The sequence below is a fragment of the Hemitrygon akajei genome, chromosome 4 (assembly GCF_048418815.1).
Source record: "Hemitrygon akajei chromosome 4, sHemAka1.3, whole genome shotgun sequence".
NCBI classification, from domain to species: domain Eukaryota; kingdom Metazoa; phylum Chordata; class Chondrichthyes; order Myliobatiformes; family Dasyatidae; genus Hemitrygon; species Hemitrygon akajei.
This window is the reverse complement of record NC_133127.1, coordinates 158,287,189-158,309,742: the sequence shown is the minus strand read 5'-3', so window position 1 is coordinate 158,309,742 and position 22,554 is coordinate 158,287,189. Positions and strand designations below refer to the sequence as shown.

The 22,554-nt window shown below is 40.8% G+C and overlaps 1 protein-coding gene across 3 annotated transcripts in view; it reads left to right on the top strand.

Annotated features, from left to right (window-relative positions):
• Positions 1-22,554, top strand: part of sacs (sacsin molecular chaperone) — a 121,866-nt gene that overhangs the window by 40,120 nt on the left and 59,192 nt on the right. For all 3 annotated transcript variants that reach the window (XM_073043724.1, XM_073043722.1, XM_073043723.1), the window contains exons 3-6: positions 12,253-12,403; positions 17,086-17,176; positions 18,148-18,233; positions 18,510-18,621. In XM_073043724.1, the coding sequence (XP_072899825.1) occupies positions 12,253-12,403; positions 17,086-17,176; positions 18,148-18,233; positions 18,510-18,621 (440 nt within the window). The remainder of the gene's footprint in view (positions 1-12,252; positions 12,404-17,085; positions 17,177-18,147; positions 18,234-18,509; positions 18,622-22,554) is intronic.

Here is a 22,554-nt window from a genome sequence, read left to right as displayed (position 1 = left end):
TTACCACCGTGTCAGACCTACAGTCTCCCAACCGCACATACTGAGGTCTATCTGTCAAGTAGTCCACTATCCAATCCACCATGTGAGAGTCTACTCCCATCTCCGTTAGTTTGTGCCTTAAGATCTTGGGCTGGATGGTGTTAAAGGCACTAGAGAAGTCAAGGAATGTAATCCTCACAGCACAACTGACCCCATCTAGGTGAGAGAGTGATTTGTGCAGCAAATACGTGATAGCATCCTCCACTCCCACCTTCTCCTTATACGCAAACTGAAGAGGATCCTGGGCGTGCCTGGTTTGTGGCCTCAGATTCTGTATTATCAGCCGCTCCATTGTCTTCATCACGTGCGACGTCAAGGCAACAGGTCTGAAGTCATTCAACTCCTTTGGTTGTGGTTTCTTCGGTACCGGGACAATACAGGATGTTTTCCACTGTCTGGGTACTCTTCTCTGCTCCAGGCTCATGTTGAAGATGCGCTGTAGTGGTTCTCCCAGCTCAGTCGCACAGGCCCTCAGTAATCGTGGGGAAACTCCATCCGGTCCAGCCGCCTTGCTGGTACAGATCTTCCTCAGTTGACCTTCCACCTGTGCAGCCGTAATCCTGGGCGTGGGCAAGGTCTCCTGTGAGTGGCTATTTTCCTGTGAGGGAAGTAAGCCTGGTGTGGATTTCTGTGGTGAGGATGAGATTGAGTTGTCGAACCTGTTGAAGAAGTTGTTCAGCTGGTTCGCTTTCTCCACATCTCCACTTATGATCGCCCCCCGCTTTGCACCGCATCCGGTAAATAGATAAATAGCAGAAAATAAGTTGCAGTAGCGCCAGAATATCACAGTGCCGTTAGTGCAAGTATTTGAGTCCTTGTGTGTGCTCACAGTTTCAGTCATTGTTCTATGGGAGTGGTGTGATGGAGGCCACAGCTCTGGGGTTGAAGCTGTTCCTCAGTCTATTTGTTTTGGCTTTTAGTGTCCTGAACCTCTTGCTGGACGGCAGCGGGTCGAACAGGGACTGGCCAGGGTGTGTGGTGTCGACCTGCATGTTAAAATCTCCCATGACTACCATAACATTGCCCTTTAGACTCACCTTTTCTATTTCCTCTTGTAACCTGTGATCCATTTTCCAGCCACTGTTGGGAGGCGTGTATATAACTAACATGAACATCCTTTTACCCTTGCGGTTTCTTAACTCAACCCACGAGGATTCAACATCTTCCGATCCTATGTCACATCTTTCCACTGATTTGATGCCATTCTTTACCAGCAGAGCCACACCACCCCCTCTGCCTACCTTCCTATTCCTCCAATGTAATGAGTAAACCAGGACATTCAGCTCTAGACTACAACCATCCTTCAGCCACAATTCAGTAATAGCCACAACATCATGCCTGGCAATCTGTAATATTGCAACAAGATCATCCACCTTTTTTCTTATACTATGTGCATTTAGATACAACACATTTGCCACCCTTTCTGATTCTGCATCCCTAATATTAATAGGAAAATTCTTGGCAGTGTGGAGGATCTGAGAGATCTTGGGGTCTGTGTCAATAGGACACTCAAAGCTGCTGCACAGGTTGACAGTGTTGTTAAGAAGGTGTAAGGTGTGATGGCATTTATCAACCATGTGATTGAGTTCAAGAGCAATGAGGTAATGTTACAGCTATATAAGACCTTGGTCAGACCCTGCTTGGAGTACTGTGTTCAGTTCTGGTTACCTCACTACAGGAAGGATGTGGATACTATAGAGAGAGTGCAGAGGAGATTTACAAGGATGTTACCTGGATTGGAAGGCATACTTTATGAAAATAGGTTGAGTTAGCTTGGCCTTTTCTCCTTGGAGCGACAGAGGATGAGAGGTGACCTGATAGAGGTGTATAAGATGATGAGGGGCATTGATTGTGTGGGTAACCCGAGGCTTTTTCCTAGGGTTGAAATGGCTAACACGAGATGGCATAGTTTTAAGGTGCTTGGAAATAGGTACTGAGGGGATGTCAGGGCTAAGTTTTTCACACAGAGAGTGGTGGGTGCGTGGAATGCACTGCTGGTGGTGGTGGTGGAAGTAGATACAATAGGGTCTTTTAAGGCCTTCGTAGATGAGTACATGGAGCTTAGTAAAATAAAGGGCTATGCACTAGGGAAATTATAAACAGTTTCAAAAGTTGGTTACATGGTCAGCACAACATTGTGGGCCAAAGGGCCTGTAGTATGCTGTAGATTTCTACATTCTATTACTCTGCTTTTAACTCTGCTAAAGCATCTACACTCACTCAGTGGCCACTTTATTAGGTACACCTGCGTACCTACTCATTAATGCAAATATCTAATGAGCCAATCACATGGCAGCAACTTAATGCATGAAAGCATGTGGATGCAATCAAAAGGTTCAGTTATTGTTCAGACCAAACATTCGAATGTGGAACAAATATGATCTAAGTGACTGTGGAATGATTGGTGGTGCCAGATGAGGTGGTTGGAATATCTCAGAAATTGCTGATCTCCTGGGATTTTCACATAACAGTCTCTGGAGTTTACAGAAAATTGTGCAGAGGAAAACATACAGTGCGTGGCAGTTCTGTGGACGAAAATGAGCGAGGTCAGAGGAGAATTGCCAGATTGGTTCAAGCTGACAATAGGGCAACAATAACTCAAATTAGCATGTTTTAGAATAGTGGTGTTCAGAAGAGGATCTCTGAGCGCATAACATGTCGAACCTTGAAGTGGATGGGCTACACCAGCAGAAGACCAGCTGGGTTTTACTCCTGTAGCCACTTTCTTGGGTGTACCCCTGCACCTAATGGAGTGGCCATAGAGGGTATATCTTTTTTTTTTACAGAGATCTGCACTAGGCTGTCATCTACCTCTTCACTGAATTCTCCAATGACAAAGTTTGTTTCATCTGTTTACTTAGGAGCTGATCTGGACTTCCTGGCTCTCCACACAGATTACCCAATTGTCCCTAAAGGACATCCTTTCTCCCTTGTTACTCTTTTGCCCTTAATATACTTATAGAATAGATTTCTCTTGATCTTGTCTGCCAGTGATTATTTATTTGTGACCTTTCTTATTTCCTTTTTAAGTTCCTTCCTGTACTTTACATACTGTTGACAGGCCTTCCTGATCATTAGATCTTTATACCTGCCATGCTTCCTTTCCTCTCGCTATACGACACTTAATATTCCTTGCATTGAAAGGTCCCTATATTTGTTACCTCTGGCTGTTACCCTTACAGGAATGGTAAGCTTGAATTCTTGCTATTTCTCATTTAAATTGGCACAGTGGGAAGCATTCAGACTTGCTTACGGATTGACATTCCCAATTTACCATTTTTTTGCAAGATCTTCCCTTATGTTAATGAAATTAGGCTTTCCCATATTTAAGACCTTTATTAGCAATGCAGCCATATCCTTGTCTATAACCATTTTAAAATCAGTGGATTTTAGTTAATTGGGACAGCTGTTATTTGGGACAATTCTTTAAAAGAAAATCAAGAAAATGGCTAGGATTCCCTTTGTTTTTTGGGACACTGTGCTGCTTAATTGGGGCAGGGGACTGTTGCAGTACAGTTCCTAAGTAGCATCAAATGTGTATGGCAATTAGACACTACACTGTGCTTGGAGTGAACAGCGCCAGTTGCGTGCACTTGTGCTCAAAAAGCAGTGATTTTTGTCACTGATAGTTGGAAAGAAGTAAGCAATAAGATAAATCAGAACTGTTTTGCTGACTGCAGTTTCAAGCATTCAGGCTTGGAGGTGCTAGAAACGGCCGAGTGTGTAAATGAAACAATTTCAGTACATCAACAAGTTAGTAACTATGAAGAATTTGAAGGAACCGACAAATCATCTGGATGCTACAGTGAGAACGAAGATTTGGAGGATGCAATCGTCGATAGCATTATATGAATGGATTTAGTGTCTGGACTAATTTTGTTCATTTATGGTCAATCAAAAGAATGTGGCAGAGTACAGGTGTACTAGATGAACTCCTCCAGCAATAACAATTAGGAACTAATGCACAATTTTATAGTACTGAGATAGTATTTATATTGCTCTAATTTGTTCTGCATTTTATTTAAATACATAATGTGTTACTCAGTTAAAAGAGTAGTATGTCTTCATTTATACCGTTTCAATGGTATTCTATTTCAATGAAACTTTGGCTAATTGGGGCAGCTACTTAATTCGGTCAATATGTACTGGTTCTGAATTAACCAGAATCCACTGTTAATGTCTCCAAAAAGATCTCCCACTGACACTGCCTCCATTTGACTAGCTATTGCATTTGACAAGACGTTGACCATTAATACACCTCCCTTGTTGGTCTATTTATACTCTGCATCACAAAGCTCTCCTGAACTCTTCAAAAGAAATTTCTCCTTTGAGCCATTCCAGTTAATATTTGGAAAACTGAAATCCCTGTACAACAACCTTATTTATATTGTATCTGCAATGTGTGCCAACTGTACATATTTGCTTCTCTAATTTCTATTGAATGTTGGAGGTCCCAACGTTCTCCCAGTAAAGTGACACATTTTATGTTCCAAATCCTTACCCATATGACCTTAGTTGAGGACTCTGCCCAAGAAGGCACATGCAAAAATTTTGTTGGTATCTGGCATGCAGGAAATGTCTCCCACCAGCTAGATGATTGCAAGGACACATTACGTTGGATGATATGTTTTGAAATCCTTGCAGACCTGTTGGACACATCAGTATTTGGACTGTAAATGGTTGCAATATCAATACTTTTTAAATACTGCTATTTTTCAATTGTCTTTTTACAAGGTCATTATTGATATTAATAATTTTTAAACAGGTTTTCTAAAATGCTTTATTTATATCAATCCATTACACTTATTAATAGTGAAATAGTAATAGTTTCTTGATGTACACATCACCGAAGATCTCAGACTGTACTTGTGTGGCAAAAAAAGCACAGCAAGTGTCTCTTCCACCTCAGGCGACTGGAGAAGTTCGGCATGAGCCCCCAAATCCTCAAAGCCTTCTACAGCGGCACCATTGAGAGCATCCTGACTGGCTGCATGACCCCTGGTATGGAAACTGCACCAACCTTAACCACTGGGCACTGCAGAGAGCGGCACGGACAGCCCAGTGCATTTGGATGTGAACTTACCTCCATTGAGGACGTTACAGCAGCAGGTGCGTAAAGAAGGCCTGGAAGATCTTTGGGGACACCAGTCATCACAACCATAAACTGTTTCAGCTGCTTTCATCTGGCAAACGATACCGCAGCATTAAATCCAGGACCAACGGGCTACAGGACAGCTTCTTTCTACAAGCAGTTAGACTTACAAATTCACATGTCTGTGCATTGCAACAAAGTCATAACACAAAGATTTTTACTCCTTCATGTTGTGGGATGGATGTAAGATTTAAATAAATTAATTCAATTTACTCAGCCAATAAATACATGTAAATAAGCAACAAGACTGATCCTTTTTTTCTTAAAATAAGCCCATTATTGTTATTAATTCATTAATCAAGGATAATCCCTGCTCAAAATTACAATGGCATGTGAGGGAATATTTTTAAAAGATTACCGCCAATTTGGGCACACTCTCAGAAAGGTTTGCCACCCTTGTTCTAGAATATTCTCCCTAATATTGAAGTAATGCAATGTAAGACAGTACAATATCTCGTCGTTTACTCCCCACTATGCCTTGCCTGAAAATTCTATACCCTGGCATACTGAGTTGCTCTTCCTGCCTGTTATTCAACGATATTGACAACAATATAATGGATCCATATGTTAAGTAAGCTGAGTTCATCTACTTTACCAGTGATACTTTTTTGTATTTAAATGAACACAAGTTAGCTTTGAGTTCCCATTTTAGGTGCCTTCTGAACTTACTATTTTTCCTCAATTTGATTGTACCTCTCCACCAGCATAACTATTCTAAACCCCCTCCCTTCCCATCTCAGTTTAAACCTTATCCATTTACCATATATTACACACACATACTTGTATAGATTCCCCATCTACTTATGAACTGTAGGTTCTAAGAATAGCAGAACATGAATTGATGTAGGTAACCTTTTCTGACAATTATCATGTAATGTAGCAATTGCTGGCAACACTGGCATTTATGACCTGTCCCTAATTGCTTGGTAGGTGGTGGTGAGCTCCATTTTATTAGTAGTTTGGTGAGATAGGCATCTCCAACAGCGATGAAGAAACAGTGATGTATTTCTGTCTCTGCTTTTTTTTCAGGACACAGGAGACCAGTTGGTTTTCATTTTTATCTATAACTATATTAGCAATCATCATCGAGTGGCGTTGAAGTGTCTTCTTTACTTATTTAGAGATACAGCACAGTAATGGGCCCTTCTGGCCCATGAGCCCGGGTGGTCCATTTACACCCTACAAGGAACAAGGAACCTACTAAGCCATGCATCTTTGCAAAGTGGGAGAAGATGAGCACACATGTACAAACTTACTGAATTGAGCCCGGGTCGCTGGCACTGTTTTAGTGTTATACTAACATCCCCATGGGGATGAATAAAGTATCTATCTATCTATCTATCTATCTATCTACACTACAGTGCCAAACTGTTTACAGAAAGCTACATTATGAAATGTTTTTGCAGAACCAATGTTGTGATTGCTACCACTGAGAAGGTTAAGAATGTGGATTACTTCAAACCATGTACTATTATTTCATTGTCACTTGATTAAGATCTTGTAATCCCTCCCTCTTCGCCATGAAGTAACAGTCACCACACAGGTTGCAGCAATTCAAAACTAAAGCCCTTTTCCACTTTTCCATAATTGTCTCTATGTAAATCAGTTCTCTTATTTGTTATAATGATTCAACTTCACATGCTATCCATGTGTGGATCTTTGAAGTGTGATTCTGCAAGGCTACTTCAGTGAAATGTGCGGGTGTGAATTTGGATGTCATTTAATGCCTTTGCATTGAGCTATTGAACTATTTAAAGACGCTTGTTCAAACAAGCTGACTGGACTAGAATTTTCAAATCTCTAAATGAATGCACTCATTGTAGAACATTATTGCTGCACGTTGATTTGCAACAAGGATATAACTGCATGTGGTTTTTATGACTGGTTTCAGAACAGTTTCATAAGAAATATTTGAAATGGTTAGAATTTAGTAAGTGTAGTGATGAAGGGTCTTGATAGGTCTCATCCGAGACATTGACTGTTCTTTTGTCTCCATAGATATTGCCGGACTTGCTGAGTTCTGTTGCACAAGCTGGTAGTTTTCTTGCTATGTTCAGAGTCTGAGAGAAAGGCAGGTGGGTCACCAATGCTGCCTTGTCAGCAGCAGCTGGGTCATCGAAAAGGAATTAGGAGCAAACATGGAGGGTGCCTCTCGTTGCTCCTCTGGGCCTTGGGACAGTGCAACAGGTGGCAACTTAGCATGCATAGTACAGATAGAACTTTTTGGCAGAAATGAAATTAACAATATCTAAATGTCTTTGTAACTCAGGAACTGGCTCAGACTTAGCTTAAAAAATATATTTTAGGCTCATAAGGATGGTTTAGGGATCAGCTTAGGGTTTAGTGACAGAGATATGGGGGAATTCAGAGGACAGGTGAGATTCTAAGCTTCCACTTGGCATTGAAAGGCCAGCGGCATGGCTGTGGTCAGATGCCGGGCTGGCAGACCGGTGAGGATATTCGGGGTCCTGTCATTGGCAAGACCAGAGATTGGATTGGATCGTTGGCGAGTCTGGCATTCGGGGCCCTCATTCATCATCATCTGCGAGTCCTGAGTCAATCCCAAAGATGGAAGCACAAAGGTCAATCAGAGGTCTGGATCGAAGTGCATAGGTAGATTGGAGGTCCAGAGGTCGCGGCCTGATGGCCAGAGCCTGAGTCTGAAGATCTCGGCGAGTCCTCTGGGGAAAGTCAGGGGTCAATGTCTGCGAATCCATGAGCCTGCTGGAAGCTGTGGCCAAAAAAATAGCTGAAACTTTGCTTTCAGCAGTACTACATAGTCCACAACTGAATTTTACGTGGAGTAAATTGCAGTAACAATCATTAGTAGATGAAAACAAGGCAATCATGAAATCAGGTTAGACGTTATTGCACCTGATATTCAAGTTCAAGTTTATCGTCATTCAACAGTACACATGTATACAGCTAAACAAAACAACATTCCTCTGAGACCAAGGTGCAAAAACACAGTGCATATATCATATACAGCACATAAAGTTAATTAATATTTTCTCATGAGCTTTACACTGAACGATGTTGGTCACTCTACAATGGAAATTTCAAGCAATGCTGACATAAATTGGTGTTCAAAGCTTCTTCAAAGTTGAGTTTTTGTCGTGTAGACAATGCATGTGTGCACAGATCCAATGAAAAACTTACTTGTAACAGCATGATAAGCTCATAGCATCAAATCAGTAGTATTCACAAGAAAAACATAACTTATCCATAATTATATACAGTTTTTACAAGAAAAAACACAATTAGAACAGTAAACAAAGTCAATTTTAGTGTAGGGATCACATTGATCATAGCATTGCTAAACTGTAGAGATTAGAAGTTTGCCAGTTGGTTCAAGAACTTAATGGTTGAAGGTGGAAACTGGAGGATTAAGGCAGACTTTCCTGGAGTTAGAGGACTGTGTATGAGAGTTAGGGAGGGAGGAACAGGACACGTTGCACAGTTATTGCTTTGTTGCCTGGTGTGTTGTGCTATAATGGCTCCAGAATGTGTGGTGACACCCGTGGACTTCCCCCAGCACATCCTTGGGTGTGTTGGGGGATTTGTTAACCCAAATGACACATTCTACTGTATGTTTTGATGTACATGTGATCAAAGAATCTTAACCTAATTTTAAAACAATTTTTTTTTTCAAATGAATGAAAACTTTAAGCTTGAGTTTGGGCAACCAGGTGATGTGGCAGGTAGTGCTGCTGCCTCAACACCAGAGATCCTATTGCGCTTGTACTTCCTCTCTGCGACAGTGTGCGAGTTTCTGACAGGTGCTCCAGCTTCCTTCCTTCCTTCCGTTGGTCAGATCCTGTAAGTTACCCCTTTGATTGTTCTTGCAGATACAAAGGGGAGTTGACAGAGATGAATTTACAGGAGTAATTTTAAATAAGGAAATGGCAAAATGGAGCTGATGGGATTGTATAGGCTTAATGGGCTGAACAGTTTCCACTGTGCTATATAAGTAAAACACACCTAAAGTTACAAATCTACTTAACTAAAGTAAAGCAATTACATATCTTCAGGATTAAAATATTCATTCAAGGGAATAGGGTGCCCGATCGTCATGAGTTCTGACTGGGCAGAAGATCAAAGTTCAAATGCTCAAAGTAAATTTATTAGCAAAGTATGTATACCATAAACAATCCTGATATTTATTTTCTTGCAAGCAGTCACAGAAAAATAAAAAAAATACAACAAAATTCATGAAAACCCAAGCACAACAAAGACTGACAAATATCCAATGTGCAAAAGGGGACAAATCATGCAAACAATAATAAAAGAAGTGAGTAAGTAACACCGTGATCATGAGCTGCAAAGTTCCTGAAAGTGAGTCTGCAGCTCAGTGCTGAGGCAAGTGAAGCCATTCATATCAAGATCCTTCAGAGAGATGATTTTCGACTGGGTAATGCAGGGAATCCCTTTAAGACTTGGCTTTGCCAAAGGATTCTCTAAAGAGAATATTGATGAAATGTAATGATAAATGTGATGGAGTTTATCACTCATGAGGAACAAAAATAGAAGTAGGAGTGGGCCTTCTGGATCTGCATTCAGTAAAATCTTTTACCCCTTCACCCCTTTCCTGTATCACTTGATTCCTTAGCGGTCAAAAATCCATCAGTCTCTGCCATGAATAACACAGAACCAGAACCAGTTGTATCAGGGCCCAATATAATTTCTAATAAAGCTTCTTTATTCTGCTACTCAGATGTTTTTACAATAAGGCGATAAATACTCTTTGCCTTTCTGATTGCTTTCTATTCCTGCCTGGTGGCCTCCATCGATGTGTGTACAAGGACAGCCAGGCTTTTTGAACACCAAGACATTTCAGTCCCGCCCTTTAAAATGCACTGTACTTTTCTCTACCTTTTCTACTGAAGTGGATTGTTTGTGTGTCTCCGTTATATTTCAGCTGCCACGTCCTCACTCATTCACTTAGCCTATTTGTGCCCCCTCGATCCCTATCTGTACTTCCTTCACTTCTCTCATTGTCACTCAGCTTTGTATCATTTGAAAACCATGGTTTATTACACTTGGTCTTCTCTACCAAGTCATTGAGATGGAATGTGAAAAGCCAATTTTTGCAGTACTCCACTATAGTACTTCACCGAAGGAGCAGAATCCCAACTAGATGGCAGTGTGACTGGCTTCTACAGGGTCAGCAGAAGGTGCTACCATTCTATTTAAATGTACTTCTAATGATCGCAAGATCCTGCTATATGTTAAGAGGTTAAAGTACTGCGGGTCTATACCATCAGGGAGTTGCTTGCTGGTGGAGATAATGAAGGAGCTGCTCAACGTGCTGTTACTGAGTCGATGGAAGCTTGCAGTCAAATAACAAGTGGCTGTCATGGTTGCTTTTCTTATGATCGCAAGACCCCTTTGGACATTGTTAATCCGGTACGCCACAAGCTCACTTTATTGGATGAAAGAAGTGGTGGAAGGGGGAGCTCTCTGGCCTCAGTCGTATCGAGGACTAGGCCTGAAGCCATGGTCTCGCTTGTTTGCAGCTGCTGGAATGAGGAGATGAAGCCGTTGCTTGTGGCGTGGCATCCAGAATGGAGTTGGCGCTGGCCTCCCAGGGTTTCAGTTGGCAGAAACCAAGCTCTGTTGTGGTTGACTACAGTTGTTTTTTGGCGGCACTTATTGGACTCGGGCCTCAAGCTACAGAGGTGCTTGCTTTTCAGCCACTGGGGAGAGGCATCCGAGTTGCATTCTACTGGGGGCGGCGCAGTACAGTTGTGGTCAACAGAAGATTTCAGTTGGACTGAGGGGTCTGACCTGTATATTTGTCTGGTTGTGTTTTTACTAATACTCTATATGTGCCTATATAAGAAAAGACTAGGCCTGTAGCCACGGTATCACCAATGGGTGTCAGGTCTTGTTGGGGGCTGGGGTACGTCAGGACTCATTAATTCCTTGAAAGTGTTCTTGTATGTGACTGTCAGTAATGTGTTTTCACACGCTGATCCTGTAGTAACACTGTCTCATTTGGCTCTATTCATGAGTTTTCATGTACGATTGAACGATTTTGGTCCAATTAAGGGGCTGCCCCAAATAGCCAAAATTTTATGGAAGTAGTTAAAAAGGTATAAAAAGGACAACTGATACTCTGAATTACGCCGCTGGTGTTTAGGGCAGCAGTGAAGGTCCTCCCTCTCTGGTGGTGTTCAGGGCTTCCTTCATCATGTCAGTAACTTCCTCTCAAATTTCACTACTGTCAGACATGAAGTTTCGGTCACCTACCTACAGGAAAGATGTTAATGAGGTTGAAAAGTACAGAGAAAATTTACAAGGATGTTGCTGGGTCTGGAGGACCTGAGTTATAAGGAAATATTGAGTAGCTTAGGACTTTATTCCTTAGAAGGTAGAAGATTGAGAGGAGATTTGATAGAGATATACAAAATTATGTGGGGTATAAATAGGGTGAATGCAAGCAGATTTCCCCACCGAGGTTGGGTGGGACTACAACCAGAGGTCATGGGTTAAGGGCAAAAGATGAGAAGTTTAAGGAGAGCATGAGGGGAAACTTCTTCACTGAGAGAGTGGTGAGAGTGTGGAATGAACTGCCAGTACAAGTGGTGCATGCAAGCTCGATATCAATGTTTAAGAGAAGTTTGGATAGGGGGTACGTGGATGATAGTGAATTGGAGGGTATCGTTGATGGGTGTAGGCAGTTTAAAAGGTTTTGGCATGGACCAGATTTGCTAAAGGACCTGTTTCTGAGCTGTTCTTCTCTATGACAATTAAACTTGAATTGATTGAAGTTGAAAAATAGTTACAGGTTCTCCACCTCAAAAGGATCTGTTGACTCCAACAGTCTGTTTACATTGAATTTCAGACTTGCAGTGGACTTGCATAGGACCACAAGTTACTTCTGCAGGAATGGCTCCTTTTGGAAAGATTCATTCCAGTCTTTCCACATCCATAATTATATCTCGTACCACAATTATGTTTGCAAAGCTAGTTGTAAGTAGCAGCAGTCCCTTTCCCTACCACACCCCTATCCTCACCTTGTTGTTGCCAATGCATGAAACAATGCTTTGTTTTCAAAGGCTGTCGAGTGTAACAGTTCTGCACGAATACATTGGGAGCAGAGTGTATGAGGTTGCATTGACTGCATCTGTTCAAGAGATCAAGGAGTTAATCTTTGTGGAAACGGATTTTCCTGCATCTGAACAGCGGCTGCTGCACAATGGGAAAGAGGTAACCTTGGCTTCGAGCTATGTTTGGTAATGATGCAGTAATGTAATGAATTTTATTTTTTTAAAAAAAGCTTATTCAGTACAAATTGGCAAAAATATGACTGCATGTGGATAAGAATTTCCACAGAGCCTTTTAAGGTTAGGATCAATAGTAAAAGGTTTACAGTCAGAGGCAGTCTGACATTATGATTTTGAGCTCATTTGTTGCTCTGTTTTACGAGCTTGTGTATTGTGCATTAATTAGACCTGACTTGCCATGCACAAATCCATGTTGACTATCACTAATCTAGTCTCTGACCATTCAAATATCCATCCATCCAGTCCCTTACAACACCTTCCAACAACCTCCTCACTACTAATGTCAGGCTCACTGGCCTATAATTTTCTGGCTTATTCTTAGACCCTTTCTTAAACAACAGAACCACAGCTATCCTCCAATCCTCTGGCACCTCACTCAAAGCTAAGGATGTTTTAAATATATCTACTAGGGCTCCTGCAATTTCTATCCTCTCACAAGGTTGGAGGGAATGCCTTGTCAGGCCCAGGGTATTTATCTACCCTAATTTGCCTCAAGCTAGCAAACTCCTCCTCCTTTGTAATCAGTTCATGACCTCACTGCTGTTTTGCCTTACTTCTATTGGCTCTGTGTCTTTCTGCTGAATAAATACAGATGTGAAAGATTCATTTAAGATCTCACCATCTCTTTTGGCTCCATGTGTAGGTGACCATTCTGATCTTCTAGAAGGCTAATTTTGTCCCTTGCAATCCTTTTGCTCTTAATATATTTCAAAGTTCAAATACATTTATGGTCATAGTATCTATATTATACAACTGTGTGATTTATCTTCTAACAGACAGCAATGAAACAAAGAAACCTAAAAAAAACCCACAAAAAAGACCATCAAACACCCATTGTGCAGAGCGCAAAAGAAACAAATCATACAAACAATAAACGCAAGAAAATAACATTCTGAACTGAAGCCCACAGTGAGTCTGCGCCCAGACCCTTAGTTCAGCGCAGAGCAGAGCAGTGAGTTGAACTAAACCACCCTGTTCCTCGCCTCGGGCCCCTATGCCCTGACCATTTCAATCTGGCCTGCTGCTTAAATCGTTGTCTGAACATCGGGTTCGGTCGCTTCAGTACACTCTGGGGCCTGGACCCCGCCGCCTCGATTTGGCCTGTACCCAACCTTTCCAAGTTGGCCTGGTGCCCAAATCAATTAAACATTGGGTCTTCCTCACTTATGGTGACGAGCCAGCTGACTTGCCTTGCCTCGGGTGTGCCGCATCATATTGCCTGTAAGTCCAAAGGGAAGTTACAGGCTATTGTTTGCGATGATCATTTACCAGAAAAAGAATGAGTTGTTTCCCTTGTTTCATTAGCCACCAGCCAGGAGTCGCTGAGATTCACCAGCACCATCTTAAACCAGAAGCAGCCCTTGGGATTCTCTTCACCTTATCTACTAGAACAGTCTCATGCCTTCTTTTAGCCCTCCACAAATTTCCTTCTGAAGTGGTCTCTTGTATTTCTTGTACTCCTCAAGCACCTCATCTCTTATTCCTTGCCTACATCTACTATGCACCTTCTTTCTCCTCTTAATCAGGGCCTCAATATTTCTCAAAAACCAAAGTTCCCTAAACCTGTTGTCCTTGCCTTTTATTCTGCCAGGATCATATAAACTCTATACTCTTAAAAAAAATTCTCTTTGAAGGCCTCCCACCTAACAAGCACACCTTTGCCTGAAAACAAACTGTCCCAAATCCACACTTGCCAGAATCTTTCTGATACCATCAAAATTGGCCTTTCTCCAATCTGGAATCTCAACCCGACAACTGTCGTGGTTTCTCGTGCCCCACAAACGACCAGGAGACGCAGAAGATTCTTCAAGAAGTACTAAACTTTAATTTGCAAATCAAAGCTGAGACAGTCATTGAGCTAGTCGCTGATTGCCCACCGATCCTTGTACATAGCATTTTTTATAGCAATTTCCTGGTTTAGTTGCATTAGCATATCCAATCGGTCTATAGTTGTGTATCACAAGTACATCCCGCCACTATTGTTTCTACCTATTGACTTAATCATGTTCTAATCTACATCTCTTAGCTACCTCTCATTAACACACCATTGTCTTCTACATTCTTAGGATTTCATTCTCCTACTGAATTGGATACATGCATAGCAAATAGCAAACTCAGACTACATAATCTACATCTCTTAGCTACCTCTCATTAACACACCATTGTCTTCTACATTCTTAAGATTTCATTCTCTAGCAAATAGCAAGTTCAAAGCTGACTACATAGTTTTGGTTACACAGCAAACAATGCAACTTTTATACTCCATTACAACCAGACCTATCGTTCTCCATAATTACCTCGAAATGAATGGCTTTAATTTTTACTGGATGCAAAATGTTCCCCTACACAAACTTCTGTCACCTGCCTTGTCTCATTCCCAAATACGAGGTCTAATATCACACTGCCCCTAGCTGGGACATCTTTGTGTTGATTAAAGAAACTTTCCTGAACATATTTGACAAACTCGATCCCATCCCCCTCCTTTTAACAGTACAGGAGCCCCAATCAATATGTGCAAAGTTAAAATCACCTACTAATGCAATCTTGTGTTTCTTGCAACAGGGTGCAATATCTGTCCAAATTTCCTCTTCTAAATGCCACTGACTAATGGATGGTCTACACAATATAATCCCATTAATGTGGTCATTCCTTTCTTATTCCTTAGTTCCACCCATAAAGCGTCAGTAGAAAAATCCCCAGGCTGTTCTCATGATCTAGTTCATGCTCTCTTTTCACACCGATTATTGGGCAGAAGGTATATAAACCTGAAGTCCCACACTACCAAGTTCAAGAACAGTACTTCACACTACCAAGTTCAAGAACAGTACTTCTCTTCAACCATTCGGTTCTTGAACCAACCTGCAAAACATTAATCGCCACTTCAGTATAGTAACACTATGACTACTTTGTACTAAAATGGACAATTTTAAAATTCTAATTACATAATTTCCTTGTCTTAATTTTGTATGATTTATGTTTACTAATGCTTTTCTTGTGAATATTGTGTATCTAATGCTATGTGCTGGAGGTACTGCTTACAGTATATTTCTCTTTGAAGCCATGCGTGCATGCACTTGTGCATAAACTCGACTTTGGCTTGGATTGGCAGTGCTAACATTGGCCAGCTCTCTTATCCCATTTCTGCCTTTTACTGCAACCCTATCTCTGACGTAGCCTGAGGCCAACTCCCCAATCCCAGCCTTGGGACAAGAGTAGTCTGTTTTCATTCACAGAAATGTGCAGTGCCTGGTAACAAGGGAGTTCTGTGCACTGGAGCAGCAACTGGAGTGCAATGCATTAATATTATGCAATATCCAGGCATGAAATAATAAATGTGGGCAAGGCATAATTTTCATACATCATTATGGAAATACCTGCAGGTGAATTGTGTTCATAGATTGTAGGATATCAATGTTGGAGAGTGAAATTTCCCTTTCTTATATATCATCTACTTTAACTTTGTATCCTTTAACTTTGCTCCCAATGCTATCTCTTGATGTTTATCACAAATTAGTATAAAGCTGCATCACAATAGCTGTTCTTTCACCTTTTTGGTTCCCAGCAGGGTAAACCAACCCCATGCTAATTTATGTGTCAGCATTCATGAGCATTTCACATTATTAATCAAATGTCTTTCAGCTAGGGAACAAACTGTGAGAAAGAACTCCATGTAATCAAGAACAAACTGAGATAATATTGACAATTTCGCAAATAGTAACTGCCCCCCCATTTGATTTATGTTTATTGTCTGATTCATCATTTTCTTGTTTCTATGCCTTCATCGTTTGTTGGGTGCTGCTAACTTTCGGTGCCTCTCCTCTTCAGTATAATAAATTATACTCAGCAGTTTTCCCACTTTTTTTCCATGCCAGGCATTTGAAATAGAGACCCGTCTCAGTACTTTATAACGTTAACAAAGTAATCGGTTAATATTTTGTAGTTTATTTTGTTTTAAGCTGGACAACATCCATCTGTTGCTACTTAATTTCCTTTGCCTGCTTGTTTTTATATTTCTCCCATCTGATGATTTTGTGGAATGTTATTCAGGTTTCTTAATTAACTTCAAAATTTATCCTGTTATTATTTCTTGTATGTGTACAATATTGTTCAAATTTAGTAGAGAACTTACACCCACTCAGTCAAAAACCCATTGCACATTTGCACAGACTAAATTGCCACTCTTGGGATGATGCAAATAGTGATCCTGAAACCCATTTCATATCCAGCATCTGTCTCAAATCCTTTCCTCATCAAACCTTACCTCCCTCTGAAAATTATTGTTGAGGTCCAGCTCTCTGTGGAAATTTGATTGATTTGTTCAGTATACAGGGAAAATGATTCACTGCCAAATACTGTAGTTATTTTAGCTGAAATTATGAGATTAAGTAAAATTACATTAATTCTCCAATTTGGAGCAACCTAGATTGTAGTATGTATCTTTTCAATATAATGGCCTCTGTTTTAGTTTGAATGGATGTAATTATAAAATTACCTTCAGACACTTCTTATATTTTTCTGTTTATCAGAGTGTGCAGAAGGATATAATGTACCTGATTTTGATTCAAACATTACATTGTAGGAACTTTATCTTGTTCTCTCCTCTAGTTGGAAGACTCGATACAGGTTGGGAGTTTGTTACAGTCTGGGACGCACAAGATTAATTTGATTTTGCAAGGAAGAGGTCTGAAAGGAGGAGGTAACTGATATGGAATGTCGTTTTCAGTGCCAGTAAGATTGACTTGGCATCCTCATTCTAATGCCAATAACTCTGTTCAGATGGTGGAGTAACTGATACATTCAGAATTAATTCAGAAGATCTGTAATAATCTCAAACTTGTCTTGGGTGCAGTGGAGGATCACACTGCAAAGGCAAGATATTATTAAGTCCTCTCAGTAATACAGCTTTCCTCCGCTATCCGAAGGTAGAGCGTTCCTATGAAACCATTTGTAAGCCAAAATGTCATAAAGCAAAGAAGCAATTACCATTCATTTATATGGGAAAAATTTGTGAGCATTCCCAGATCCAAAAAATAACCTGCCAAATCATACCAAATAACACATAAAGCCTAAAATAACACGAACATATAGTAAACGCAGGAATGATATGATAAATATACAGCCTATATAAAGTAGAAATATTGTATGTATGGTGTAGTTTCACTTATCAGAGGGAAGACAGCAAGTCAAAATCGATTTGGAGAAAAAAAATCGGCATGTACACGCATACGCACACAACTGCCCGCACGAAGTTTCATGGTCATGGTAGCCTTTCTCAGGGTAAACACACGTATAAAGTTGGCGTCTTTTTACTCGTAAAAGCGGAAATCCTATTTGGTTAGCAAAAACAGGTGCTAATGTAGATCTTTCGTAACAGTGAGCTGTCATAAAGCGAACGTTCGAAAAACGGGAGCCATCTGTACCCTGTAATGACTGTGTAGCTTTAATAGTATCTTTTACATCGGTTTGTTTGGTTTTGATATTTTTGCAAATGAGCCATTTTAAACTTTGTTTGCCCCTTCTCCCACTGTATGTCTAGCCAAAAGATTGCAGTAATACATTTTCTTTTGAGACAAATCAATACTCTTGAAAACGGGATGGATCCAAGTTTAACCAAATCTAGTCTTGTTATTCTCTGATGGAGACTGTTCTTTGTTTTTCATTCACCAGGCAGGTTTGGTCAAACAACACCACCTCTTGTGGATTTTCTCAAGGACATTTTGAGAAGGTATCCTGAGGGAGGGCAGATTCTTAAGGTGAGAGTTTTTTTTTCTTGTTTTGTTGTATCCAATAACTTTCATATTCCTTTTTCCTAACTCAGGTTGTTTGCATGGAGCGATATATCATACACAGATTGCAAAGTTAAGAATGAGAGTGGACATTCAATAGAGGAGTGATAAAGATGCTCTGAGTAAACTCTTTAACATTTAGACCCCTTATTCTTTTGCGGATCAGTGGGCCTATACCATAATTTTCAGTAGCCAGGTAGCCTGTTTAAAAAGAAAAAAAGCAATCTCCATCTTTGCTTTTAGGAACTGATACAAAACGCTGAAGATGCTGGAGCTACTGAGGTAAAGTTCTTGTACGATGAAACTGAATATGGAACAAACTCGCTCTGGTCAGATAAGCTGAAGGAATATCAAGGTAAGAGAGCTACACATAAATAGTCATTGCTTCAGGTCAGAGTTGAAGTTACTTACAGCATCATGCTTGTGATGATATTGGGAGAATAGTGGCTTTTATAAATAATAGTTAATTGTTTTGGTAAGAGGTAGGGATGTGGTGTTGGGGCTTGAAGTAAATGTTATTCCTGTTAGAAAGTCTGCTTTCAGCAGTTATGGTCCTAATTGTGTATCATTGTAGTTGGAACTTGGTTGCAAGTACTAAGACAGACATCGAGGGCAGAGGCTGGAGCTGTATAAACTATAAACAGCTTGGAGTGAGTATAGTCCTAGCCATTGCATTTTAGGAAGGATGTAAGGGAAAGGTTATAGAGGAAATACAGGGAAATTATTCAGGGAAATACAGGGAAGTGTAAGAAGTTTAGTTGGGGGGACAGATTGGTTGAGCTGGGATTACTTTCTTTGTAGAGGGGAAATAGTGATGTTTAAATATCATGAGGCATGGGCAGGTTGAATACAAAGGAACTTTGGGAGAGAAAAGCGATTAAAGAACAGACACCAAGTTTAAGGTAACTAGTTGGAACTAGTTGGAATACGCTGGAATTACGGAGATTGAGAGGGGATCTGATTGCAACATATAAGATTATTAAGGGATTGGACAAGATAGAGGCAGGAAATATGTTGCAGATGCTGGGAGAGTCCAGTACCAGAGGGCATGGTTTGCGAATAAGGGGTAGGTCATTTAGGACAGAGTTAAGGAAAAACAACTTCTCCCAGAGAGTTGTGGGGGTCTGGAATGCACTGCCTCAGAAGGCAGTGGAGGCCAATTCTCTGGATGCTTTCAAGAAGGAGCTAGATAGGTATCTTATGGATAGGGGAATCAAGGGATATGGGGATAAGGCAGGAACCGGGTATTGATAGTAGATGATCAGCCATGATCTCAGAATGGCGGTGCAGGCTGGAAGGGCCGAATGGTCTACTTCTGCACCTATTGTCTATTGTCTATAGTTAGAACACTCATTGGAGAATTTTGTTTATTGAGTGGTTAAGGTCTAAAGTTTGCAAACTGAAATGAGTCTGCAGGCAGAAACTCTCATGAAATTTTAAAAGTGTTCTGGCTGAGCATTTAATATGCCATATGCAATAAAACCAGATTCTAAGAATTGGAAATTGAGCTTCATCCAGTTTACTGCATCCCTGCTCTATAATTTGGTGACTAAATGGATTCTCTGTTTAGTCTGCCTCTTGTGATTTAGCTTTTTGGTTACTCCTCCACTGTATCCTTCTTTGATGTGCCATCTGCTTTATCATTCTGAAACATACTTACATTGTGTGAACTAGCCTGTAAATAGTGTGGATTTCAGATCATCAGGAATGTGTAAGGATCAGATTAAAAAAAAACATTCTTGTGCAGTGTATGTATGTTAAACCTTCCCAGCTTTTAAGCCTTTTTCTCCTCAGCCAATTTTGTAGTACAGTTACTCTGATCCTTGCCATGAACACATAAACACTACCTCATTATTTCTGTTCTTTTTGTACAATTTACTTATGATAGATTTTTATCGTCTTTGCATCGTCTGGTTGCTGCAAAGCAACAGATTTAATGTCCTAAATCTGATTCTGATTCTGACTGCCAATGCTTAGGGAGCTCAGTCCACGTGCTGACCTTTGCTGATGAATCATGTCAGTTCAGCAACACTGCAAGAAGATGAATGCCACCACACTGTACACAGAGGTCAATTCCTCCCGTCTGAGCTGGGAATTGTGTGGGCAGAAGTAGAATTGAGTGGAAAGTATGTCATGATGGGAATTAATAGGAAAATGCTTGCTCATAAAATGTGAGACATGGAGATCAATGAAAAGTGAGATAGGCAGTAATTGAAAGAAGAATGATAAAATTAATATTGATTGATTGGAAGGACAGCTTCCACTCCTTGTACCAAGTGCGAATAGCTTTCCTCCAATAGAGTATTAAGTAGGATGGATATTTTTTCGCAATATGTAGGGTAGATCATTCCTGATGTTTTAAGGTTGGTGCAAACCTTCAAAGGTTTCAAAGGTACATTTAATGTCAGAGAAATGGTTATAATGTACATCCTGAAATGCTTTTTCTTTGCAACGATCCATGAAAACAGAGGAGTGCCTCCAAAGAATGAATGACAGTTAAATGTAAGAATCCTAAAGTACCCCCCCCCCCCCAGCTCCCCTCCCTCCTACGCATAAGTGGCAGCAAGCAATGATCCTCCCTCCCCTCACCGGCAAAAAAAAGCATTGGCACCCAGCACCGAGAGTTCAAGTGTGAGCAAAGCAACAGCAAAGACACGGACTTGCAGAATCCCAAAGACTACTTGTTCACCCAGTATTCAACATACCACAGGCTCTCTCTCTCCCTCCCTAATAACGGAGAAAGAAGTGTCTCTGTTTCACAGTGTGAGGGGAGACATAACAAACAACTTGCTGGTTTACAATGTTAAAAGTCCGTTGTGTTGCTTTTTCTGAGCTCTGTGCCCAAAGATCTCAGGTCTCTGGGCACATAGCCTTAGATCTTCCATCTTCCACGACACACTGATCTCCTTCCTGGACACTGACCTTCGATGCTCCCATCTCCAGAGCCACGAGATCTTGGCCCTCTGAAGGTGAGCTGAGCTGTTAGGCTGTGTCCTTGGCGTGCCGAATAACGGCCGGTGGTGAAACCCCGAGAGCGGGTCCCATTCCCGCAAAGAACCATGGTCAGCGTGTAACTCCAGGTCAGGGTCTTCAAAAGAATCCTGACAGGGAAAAAATAGAGATATTATAGATGGAAATAAGAGCTGTTTCTGAAGATGCAAACAAAGGAGCCACCATCAGGCGCCATTAATCCTCCTCTTTATGTTACGTATTCAGGCAACAATAAATATATATGAGTTAGGCAAGGGTTTTTATAACAAATAACACGTTTATTAAACACTGAAAACAAACCCCCCAAAAGTAAACAAACACTAGCGTAACCGGAAAACAGCTGCTGTGCGGCAGATTCACAGTTCTTAACAGCGTTGCAGTTTAAACAGTTCTTAAAGCGGTATTGAAAAAAAACAGTTCTTTAAAGCGGTATGCCGAAAGTTCAAAAGCTCACAGTCCATTTAAAAAGGAGAGACTTTTTAAGGCGATTTAAATTCTCTTCCACGTCGTTGTCCTTCGATTCCCCGGCGTCAAACTCTTCCCACGTCGAATTTTTATGAAACGTAATGGTTTAATGGCACTAACCTCTTCTTCCACACTCTGTCCACAATCTCCCGCTATCCCAGCGGAGATTAACACGAGAACAGTTAACGAAATCCTTCCGAATGAGGATCAAATAAGGTCGAAACCAATCCACCGTCGAAAATCGATTCTCCTCGATCTTTATCTTCCAAATTCTTATCTTCACTCTCCACCAGCAAAGAAACTGCTGGCAATGACCTTTTAAACTTTAGGCATTACATAAAACTTCATTTTTCAACTAAACTGCGTCATCACATTAAATCACGCAGTGACATGAAGTCAGCTTGGCAAATCCAGCCACGAACTGTCCCCCCTGACAGGGTGGGTCTTCCTTTTATAACCTGTAAAAAAAACCTGTCACATGACCTCTACTGGCGGGAAAATGACATCACTCCACCATCACAAGACCATTACCTCAAGTCCAGTATAACTTCAACCTCAGTCACATGACAAGGGTACCACTGTCACGTCTCACGGGTACGTAACACTTGACACTGATACTTATTTTTCCTGCTCTTGAAAAATCTCTTGAGATCTGTATTCCAAATACATTTTTATTAAAATAATTTAGTTGGTATTATCTAAATGCTAATATTCCAAAAACATTCACTTGGATGTGTGTCCATGATCCCCAGACCAAAAAGATTGGAACCCGGTCAGGTGATTGGTGACAGCAGGTATACCTTTAGAGTTACGGTAAAATCAGTAGGAGAAA